Here is a 10,437-nt window from a genome sequence, read left to right on the forward strand (position 1 = left end):
TGCTCATCCTGCCGCCTAATTCTTTTTTTTTTTTTTTTTTTTGGTTTTTCTCCGGTACTGGGAACCGAACTCATGACCTTGCGCTTGCCAGGCAGGCGCTTTGCCGCTGAGCTAAATCCCCAGCCCCTCTTCTCTGGTCTTAATGCTGGTCAGCTGGTCGGCTGTGGTGCCTGCTCAAAGGCACATAATAACAAATGATACATTCTTTTGGCTGAGCGTGGAGCCAGAATTCTTCCTTGGTAATTTAATCTGTTCTAGGGAGAGCTATGGATCCCCTGTAAATTCTGGCTGAAACTTACAACCAACCATGAGGAGCTTTTAGCCACAGGATCCACAATTGTAACAAAGTTGTTACTCTGCACAACTATCCCAACAAGCCAGGCATCGAGTTGGCTAATTTCTAAGGTCTCTATTGGGCTTAGGGCTGGAGGCTGGATCACAACAGCATGTTCAAATGTTAAAGGGATAGATCCCGAAGGAAGGCAGAAGATGAAGAGTAGAAGGAAGAGTGCTAGCAGCCAAAGCCTGTCAGAGTGGGAAACAATGGTGAAGCTCAGAGAGAAGAGACCCTCCGAGCATTCTCAGAGGAGGGAGAAAGGGAATGATGGATGAGTATAAACAAGCTGGCAAATTTGGTGGCAGGAAGTTATAAGAATTTTCATCTTTTTCTCTGTAAAGTAGGAGGCAAAAACAGTCATCTTCCAATAAAGATGAAAGTGTCAGTGCAGCAGAATGGCCAACACCATTGCCTGACCCAGCAACATCAATTTCAGTGCCCCTCGGCTTTGCATTCCCTCAATGGCTCCCAAATACCTGCAACAAGGAATACAAACGGAATTTGTGGGGGTTTCTTGAAAAGCTTTTTGCTTCTTATGGCTGGCACCCCTTTTCCTGTTTCCTGATTGACTCCAGATGTAGTTCCTGGAGCTGGGACAGCTGTCTCAAAAACCTGAGAAAATAAGCATGCAAGAAATACTAAAAGAAGGGCAGAGACATGAGCCTGACCAATCACTATCTAGCTGGTAATTGACAGCCAGCAGCAACCCACTCTCCAGTTTTCAGGTTATAAACTCCTGTGTGTTTAAGCCACCAAAGACGGATCTTGCACCTAGAGGCACTTGAAACTAATACAGGAAGGTTGAGGACAGTGACAAATGTCTGACTTGGTCTTTGAAGACAACAGGAGAGAGGAAAAAAGAGAAGATGGGATTATTGGTAATACTGAAGACCCAGATGAAGTGGCATCTACAAAACAACACTGATTTCATTTTGGAGTATTTATTATTCCCGGAAGTTAGTTAATCCAATGGGAGTGCTAATGTCATACTGATTTTTATCACGCTTAGCTCAAATCATAGTAATTCTCATTTTATATAAATGAATACCATTTACTCACTAGGAGACCCATGTAGGTGCAAAATATCTCAGAGTACCCAGTAACATTCTTTACAACTCATCACGTACTTAGTATGATTCACACCACTCTGTGGTGAATGAATTCAGATTATTCATAATAAAGAGTACACAATCCTATAAAATCCATGGTTTCACCAACTGAAGACAATCAGAAGACCTGATGTGGAATCTTCCATCTCATTCACACTGAACCTAAAAAAAGCACTTCCCACAAGTAAACAGTAATTCATAGTACATTTATCTCTGAGGCATTTGTTGCTTTAATAGATGACTTGGTCTTCTCTTTAATTACAAAGAAAATGAGCCCTAAATAAAAAGATACCTACATTTAGAATAACTTTTTTTTTACTTAGAATAAATTATTACACACAAAACCCAACACATATTCAGTAGTGCTACAAAGCACAATCACTATTAGAAATAATGTATAATAAAATTTACACTTACTTGTCTCCCGTTATGAATCTTACATTTACCAGTATACTAAGCAGAGTACAATTCCATATTCATTTCTGGAGTTACTTTGGGCACTAGACATGGTCAGATTTTCTGAGAATGAAATATTACACTTTATCAGGGATCCACCAGGCAAGCCTACAAGCCTCTTCCTTTTTCAAGGACTTTCACTTCTGAGGTCAGCTTCCTTGGTGGCTAACTATGCCTCCACGAAAAACAAAACAATATGTTTCTTGTTTGTGTATTGTATATATGTGTATTATGACACATTTGTTGTGTTCGCTTTGGCAGCACATATATTAAAACGGTGACACATATATCAAGAATCCCTAGAAAAGGGAACATTTTATTGTATGTTGTCAGACTGATTTTAACAATACATAAGACTGTCAGTTAAGTGGGGAACTTGAATTAAATATGGATACAACTACACCCTATAGATGATACACTAAAAATGTTGTCTTAAAACTTATCAACTAGGTGGACTCTTTAAATGGAACTTCAGCGGTTTCTTCATTTGTACAAAAGATCAAATTCCACAGTCTCATTTCATGACTGACCTTACAAATCCTGAGAAGGCTGTCTTGTGGGGCCTGAAACATATTTAAAGCTGATTTATGCCAGAAAAGTAGACACAAAGAACATTGAAGAATAGTCTCGAGCTGGTAAGGACTTGCTTTCCCAGGTGAGCTGTGGTGCACTTCTCATTCCTGCACTTGCTGACATTGTGCTACATCAGTCTTGTAGTCTGGGATGGTCTTGTTCCTCACCTCCTTCCCTTCTTTATATTATGATGATCATCACCCTTATAAAAGCACCCCAGAATGGTCCTGATTATTATGGAAACATTCCTTAAATTTGTGTCATTCCTTAAAAACTCATAGACAAGCATCTTAATGCTTCCATTGTTATTAATTACATTATAAAAGAGACTATTTTTTCCAGCACAGGAAATTTTAGAATCATCAACAGTGTGTAGAGCTTTCGAAAGATTGTCTTTTTTTTTTTTTTTTTTTTTGGTAGAAGGAATCAAACTCAGGGGCTCGCACTTGCCAGGCAGGTGCTGCACCGCTGAGCTACATCCCCAGCCCTCATAAGATATTAAGTAATTTTATTTACCTACCTCCTAACAATGACTGTAGACCCGTGAGCTTAGTTTGTGAGATAAATATTCTTTTGGGCCTCCTCAATACTGTTATCATATTGTGAATCTGGCAACCAAAGAAAAAATAGGAAAAATTTTAGAGTGGCTTAATCTTTAGTCCTTAGAATTCTACTGCTCAGGTTATGAAATGAAGAAAAATATCTGTTATATTGAGTAACACATTTCTTCTCAGCTGGGAAAATGCTTATTTTTTAAAGTCATGAGTATACTAGTTCATTATTTTAGTTAATAATGTAAATAGAAGAAAACATCTGAGAATGTCTTTTGAAAGGCTGCTTAGGGATGGAAATATGAACTAATCTTTGGAATCTCGAACACTGGAATTGACAATAAGCAGAAAAGCAATAAGGCTGACATGAGATACTCTTCCTTCTCTCCTGTGATCCTTGAAAGGAAAATGGAGTCCACTAAAACCACTGACTCATACTAAAGGAGTGTTTGTGCCTTTTGTCTTCTCGTATTCTGCGAAAACTCAAAGTAAATGCTTTGGTTCCCTCAGGACACTGATGGAATTTTTTCTCTAATGTGTCTTTTTCTATGTCTAAAAAGATTTGAACTTTGACTAAAGGCTTTGCCACAGTCGTGACACTTAAAGGGTTTTTCCCCAGTGTGGGTTCTTTGATGCTGAATCAGAATTGCACTTCGGCTGAAAGCCTTTGCACACTCATCACATACATAAGGCTTCTCTCCACTATGAATTCTCTGATGTAAAATAAGGGCCGAGCTTTGACTAAAGATCTTGCCACACTGATCACACTTATGTTGCTTTTTTCTAGATGGGTTTCCCTGTCTTCTTGAAAACCTGCCATCTTGTTCCCAGGTTCCTTGAGATGTGAAATTTTGGGAGGTATCCACATGAAGGGAGTTAGAAACATCACGATGCAGTTCTGTGCCTGAGGAGGTTTTTTGCCTCGAAGCAGATTTCACATTTCCAGTTTTGGTGTCTTCATCTGAAATAATAAACAGAAAAAGCAATGTCACCAGTTCTCTGTTCACAAAGAAAGAGAACTAGAATGCCACAAATACTTATATGAATTATTAGCTAGCATGTGGGGAGAACCAACATCACAGTACGGAGGATGAAGAAGGTAAGACAAAATGTTGAGAAGATCATGAGGCAAAGAGAAACAAGTGTTTACATACTAAGGGGCAGCCAACGATAAAGATGCAAAGCTCTACTGAAGAAGTCGAATGGTGAGTAAGGGGAAGAAGATATGTCAGAGACAAGGGAAAGTCTGGAAGACAAGAAAAAGGCCTAAAAGATGAGCAACTATTAGTGGAACAGATAGTAACTGGAAGGAGAGGAATCAAATATGAGTAATGAACAAGATCTAACACAAGAGTGTTCATAAATAGAACAAAGCTTAATAGTGAGAAATGAATCAAGAACTAAGCAAATAAATGAGCTGAAGAAAGTCAACAAGTCAAAAAAGGAATACGGAAAGTGCAGGTAGAAAATACAACTTAGGCAAAAAAGGGAGGGTGATAAACTAGAAAAATGGCACCTCAAAAGATCAAGTGTAGTGCAGGGTACCCATCTACCAGAAACCTCTACTCTATAATTTACTGAATGTAAATTATAACACCGGCTAAATGGCTAAGTTTCCTGTATTGTTTTATACTGCATTTAAAGTCTAAGAAAAAATAAGTATGGTTGCTTATACACTGTGGTCACTTAAATCTAGCTGGTGTAGAGGACTTGTGACACAGGCTACCTAGAACTCTAGGAGAGCAGGTAACTGAATGTGAGTATGTACCAAAGGGATTGTTTCAGTGATCCTCAGGTGCATTTTAATGGAAGCTGCTAAAAGGCACCGGTATAAAATCATCCTGCAACAAGCAACATTTGGGACACAGTGAGGACATGACATGGCTGGAGCTGACCACATAGCTGGAGAGTGATTCCTTTACCCATAGGCATTTCGTAGGTGGTCTCAGGAAATGAGAATGACGGTAAGTAATTCTGAGTCCTCTTAAGGTCCAATCAAAAAGATAACATGAGAAAAGTGGGTTGGAGAAGAGATGTCAGTGACTGAGTGAGACACTGACTAAAAGCACTAGGAGTTATTTTTTTAAATCCTTAGAATTTAGTTAAAAATGAGTCTAAATATAGTTAATACAAGATGAATTAAAATTCTTGTATTTGCTCATAAACACAGCATCCTCATTTATTAATTATTACTGGTTTAAACAGAAGTCATTTTACAAATGATAAAGATTTTGGTTTTGATAGCTCAGAGTCCAAAGTGACATCAATAATTAGTCACTACTATACTATCAAAATCCTGACAACTGTTAGCCATTCCGTAGTGCTGAGACCAACAAGGCCATGACTCAGAACCACAGAAATCATGTTGCAGCCTTACAAGATGGTTCTTACTCTCACGTGACTTTGGTTCTGTCTACTTTGCACTGAAGAATCCTGGAATCTTTGACTTTCTGTTTCAAATTCCCATGCATTTTTTAAATGTAGGAAATGTCTCTGGGGGGGGAACTTCACAGGTAGAACACAGCTTTTGCCAACACTAGGAGCCTATGCCCCGGCTTTGAGTCTGATGGCCTCTAAAAGGGTGAGGCTGAGATGTTTTCCCTCCCATTTCTTTTTTAAAAATTTTTAAATTTTTATTAGTACATGCTTGCAGTACATAATAATTACACTCATTGTGAGGAACTGGTATATGTACGTAATGTATCTCAAATTATTTCCCCTTCCCCCTCCATCCCTCCTACTTCTGATGCTTAAGCAAGATGATTTCTAGGCTGAAGGTGTTAAATGCTTAGTACAAGCCTGTGGGAGCAGGCACTTGGCATGTAAGAGTAAAAATCTTTTCTAAACATCTCTTTAGGTTTCTGTATTTTCCAACTTTGCTTAGTTCCAACTCAGCCAGCCCTGCAATACAGAAGCTGTGTGTGTGCACGGTGGTGGTGGTTTCCAAATGAGGTTTCCCTCTTGATCTCTGGCTCCCATTTTATCCAGGATGATCATCTAGAAGGACAGTCTCTGCTCAAATGTCATCACTTCATAATAAGACCCTGTCCCCCCCCCCCCGACTCTATCCATCTACTTTGTTTTTTCTCCCATGTTCTTTTTTTTTGTACCTGCAGTATAAGTACAGATTGCTATGCGAGCCATTTTGGAGCACTTTCGTAAAAATCCGATGCAGAGCAACAGAAGCCACTTTAGGACATGAGTGAGAAGAGAAACATATTCAAAGCACCCTGACAGAGCAAAGTCATCTTAGCAGCAGCATGGGCAATTTTGCTCCTGGATCCCATAGTAAGCGGAAAAGCGGTTACACAGGAAATGATAGCAGATGAATGGTCTCTTGACTGTGTGCCTTGGAGTCCCACAGAAGGACTTTAGGAAAGTCCTTTTTCCTGAAAGGAAAAAGGTGGAAATGAGGCTGAACTGGAGACCTTGAGGAATGGGCTTCTGCTTCACACAGAGGAGCTATGTTTTCCTCTGGATAAAGTAGAAGAGGACGAGACAGAAGAGAGATTTGAGACCTGTTAAAGCAGCCAGGATGTGTGGGGTGTTCTGGGCCCTCTTCACTTCCCACCAGCAGCTAAGTCCTGCACCTCACCATGCTGTCTTAAGGAGTGCAGCTCCCACGATGCCCACTGAAGCTGCTTTTTCAAGGGCTTGAGCCGGCTACTCGGTAATTCCTGAGTGACTTCCCAAGATGCCAGCTTCTCTGCCATGATGTCCTTTCTTCTTCCAAAAATGACCTGGGAACAGTTAGGTATAACTGAGGCTGAAGAAGGGCAGCAACAAGGGACTTGGGGATAAAATAACTGAGAAGAAAGCATGCAGAAAATATCCTAGGCTCAGAAAAAAGGAGGTGAAGAGCAGAGCTGTGATCTGTCTCCTAGGACATCCAGGAGTACACTCCGCAGTCTGAGCCTCCAGTTGTGCTGCACGGGAAAACGACTGGATAGCTCCCCGCTCTGTGATGTGCGGTGGTCATTTCCCTCAGGTCCCCTTCTTACCTGCATGCCTGGCGGGTCAACTTCTCTCTCCAGCTCCTCCAGCAGGGTCACAGCTTCCTCTCCGTTCTCTGGCCGGTGCCTCTGCACGCAGGCCTGCAGCTTCTCAGGCAGGATGGCCAGGAACTGCTCCAACACCAGCAGCTCCAGGATCTGCTCCTTGGTGTGCACCTCTGGCCTCAGCCAGCGATGACAAAGTGCCCGGAGCTGGCTCAGAGTCTCCCGGGGCCCAGTGGAGCCCGAGTAACCAAAGTGCCTAAACTGCAGGCGGCAGGTCTCTGGGCTATAGCAGCTGCTCCAGTGGACATCAGAGTCTGGATCACAGGCCTGCTCTTCCTCTTCCATTTTCACTATCAGAAGCCCGCCAGGCTCCTCTGGACTTTGTGGAAGGCAAGTTGAAGACTCTCTCAATTCCGCAGACATTTTGACTGGAAATAGGTCAGGACAGTGAGGCTTTAATCCTTAAGGCAGTGGAGCTCTTCTTATGGACACTCCCTAAATAAGGCTAAGGAAACAAGTGGGAACAAGACGAAGGACAAATGTTTCTTAGAATAAACCAACCAAAATTAACACATAAGGCTGTACAGAAAAGAAAGTATTCACCTTAATCTTAATATAAACCATGGTTTCAAAGAGTATTTCTTTAAGAGAACCAAAGAACTAAGACTTATTAATTCATAAGCATGAGTAATTCCCAATTTATTCTGAAATCCATGCCGAGACCAAATATCATAATAGGAGATCAGACAAGATTGCAAAGGAACTCCCAGAGAATAGAAATAAGAGAAGTCGAGACAAGCTGGCTCTGGAGCAGGTTCAAAGAGCCAATTAGTTTTATCTACTCTGCTGAAGAGAGCTCAGAGAAACAGTTTCATGAGAAAGGGCTTTTGTGTAAGTTTTTTCAACTTTTGCTAATTATTAAAAGTTATTTTGACACTAAAGAAACCATTTATAGCCGGGCATGGTGCTGCATGCTTGTAATCCCAGCCCTCAGAAGGCCGAGGCAGAGGATCGTTGTGAGTGTGAGACCAACCTGGGCTACAAAGTGAGCTCAAGGCCAGCCTGAACTGCATAGCAAGACCCTGTCTCAAAAAGACAAAAAACAAAAACCATTCAAAAGAAAAAGCAATTACATATTCCATCATCTTTTTTTTTTTTTTTTTTTTTGGTTTTTCTCCTGTACCAGGAACCGAACTCACCACCTTGCGCTTGCCAGGCAGGCGCTTTTGCCGCTGAGCTAAATCCCCAGCCCCACCATCATCTTACTGTATTCTCACTTTTCACAGTCACTTCTACTCCCATTTGTAATATCTATAGTGTTATGCTGAGAGGCACATCTTCATAAATATACTATTTTTCTCTTTTCAGATTATTTCCTTCAAGCATATCCTAAGGCCTCTGTCTATTAGGGGTCAGAGAAGAGTGGTAAATTCTACCCTGTTGTCTATTAGAAATAAATGGCAACAAAAGGCTATCAGTTTACAATGGTATCTGCAAGTATTATTAGTTTGCTAACAAGAGGGAGGAGATCCTTTTCTTTGTGCCATCTTAGTGTAAGTTTCAGCAGTAATTAATAACATTTAAAAAGCTGGGACAGTGATTTGGGACAAGTTCAGCAATGACTAATTTAAAAATCCTAAGTGTACCCCATTTTGCCTTTATGTAGCCTGCCGTTTGATTTTTTCCTCCCACTCCACCAAGTACTGTTCTAGGCACTAAATATACAGCGGTGACCTGAGTAAAGCCTGTGGCTTCGTAAAGCTTATGTCACCAAACAAATCATACAGCTTTACATCGTGTTGTATAATGCGAATCCTAACAGTGCACATAGAGATTTACTATATGTCAAGCACTGTTCTAAGCACCTTAATAAATAAAGCTTATTTATAGCCTCATAAAAACCCTAGGAGGTTACTCCCCATATTGTAGATGAGGAACCTGTCACAAACAAGCCAAGGCAGGTTCAAGCTAAGGCAGATTCTGTGCTCAAGGACAAAGAGGCAGCGCTCTCCAGAGCGCGGTGCAGTCCTGGGAGGCGACTCCTGCCCTCTGGCCCAGGGCAGAGGAAGAAGGGTCCTGCAGCGGCACCTCGATGAGCCCGGGCGGGAACAGAGTATGAGGGAAGGGATCCGAGAGGTAGGAAGGGTAGGCGTCAAGATTTTGGAGCCATCAGAGACTCGAGACTCGGAACACACAGCACTTCAGCACCAGGGGGAAATTGTGCCGTTTCCACAAAAGCTGTCAACCCAACAACCCACCGGCAGCAGGCGGTGACCTACAAGGCTCCCCCGAGCCCGACGCAGGGTTCTTTGCGACTCTTGCAAACTGCCGCTCTGGTGGGCTGCCTCGGACGGCCCAGGCCACCCCTTCCTCCCCGCGCTCCGCTCCCGCACGCGCGGCGCTCCGGGCTCCGGGCTCCGGGCTCCGGGCTCGGGGAAGGGCAGAGGGCGGCGGGGCAGATGGGGCACTAGCCCGGCTAGCACTGCGGAGGGGGCTGCGCCGAGGCACCCCTACATCCCCACTAGTGACGGCCGCTTCTGCCCGCGACCTCTGGGCCTGGCCTGGGATCAGTTCTCACCTCCCGGCAGGGAAGGACTGGTGTGGCGCCGGCGGGAGAAAGCCAGGGAAGAGCGAGGCTCCGGGAAGCTTCCGGTCCTCTAGGCCCGGTGGGGGCGGGGCCCGGATGCAGTGCGGTTGCCATGGAGACGACCCCTCGCCGCCTCCACCTTCACACTGCTTGGGAGGGCGGAGAGTGTTGCGAGGAGAAGATGGGGTGGGATCCAGCTGCGTTGTGTGCCAGTTCAAACACATCAGCACTGTTATTCCTCAAAGAACTTTCACTTCCATTATTTCATTTACTCTTTCAACAACTCTGTAAAGTTAAGGAAAATAAAATCAAAGGTCCTGGACTTGCTCAAGGTCACAGAGTTGGAGACTGCTGTGCTTTCTAATCCTGAGCATAGCTTTCCTCTCATCATAGCACCAGGCCCCTGAAAGTGGTTGTACCCCTGGCATAGACTTCTTAAGGAGCAGGTCCGACGCCCCGCACTCCGTCTGCCCCCCAAGACATAGTAGCTGTTATCTTTTCAGTGAGAGCCTGCTCCCCACCACACATACACACACACATTTTGTCACAAGTACATAAATTTATATTCCCTCGAATATGTTTAAGTGCACTTGAAAATAAATTCGGGCTGGGCATGGTGGTGTACACCTATAACTCCAGCACTTGGAAGACTGAGGCAAGAGGATCCCTGTGAGTTTGAGGTCAGCCTAAACTACCAGATTTTGTCTCAAAAAAAAAAAAAAAAAAAAAAAAGTTTGGCGCTACACATGGCACAGCTGGGTATTCTGGGTTTCTCCTCCATTCACATTCCCTTGGGACTCCTCAAAAATGTAGAAGGAAGTAGGGG

At 43.0% G+C, this 10,437-nt stretch overlaps 1 protein-coding gene across 1 annotated transcript; it reads right to left on the reverse strand.

Moving 5' to 3' along the window:
- Positions 1-1,262: 1,262 nt before the first annotated feature.
- Znf396 (zinc finger protein 396) lies at positions 1,263-9,818 on the reverse strand. Its single transcript, XM_013509662.1, is given in 5 exon segments — positions 1,263-3,546; positions 3,548-3,987; positions 6,622-6,766; positions 7,028-7,529; positions 9,603-9,818. Coding segments are annotated over 4 exon segments (1,107 nt in total). The 5' UTR covers positions 7,448-7,529; positions 9,603-9,818; the 3' UTR covers positions 1,263-3,444.
- Between the last annotated feature and the right edge of the window lie 619 nt (positions 9,819-10,437).

Source organism: Chinchilla lanigera, unplaced genomic scaffold, assembly GCF_000276665.1.
Source record: "Chinchilla lanigera isolate Chin_1 unplaced genomic scaffold, ChiLan1.0 scaffold00001, whole genome shotgun sequence".
Lineage (NCBI taxonomy): Eukaryota > Metazoa > Chordata > Mammalia > Rodentia > Chinchillidae > Chinchilla > Chinchilla lanigera.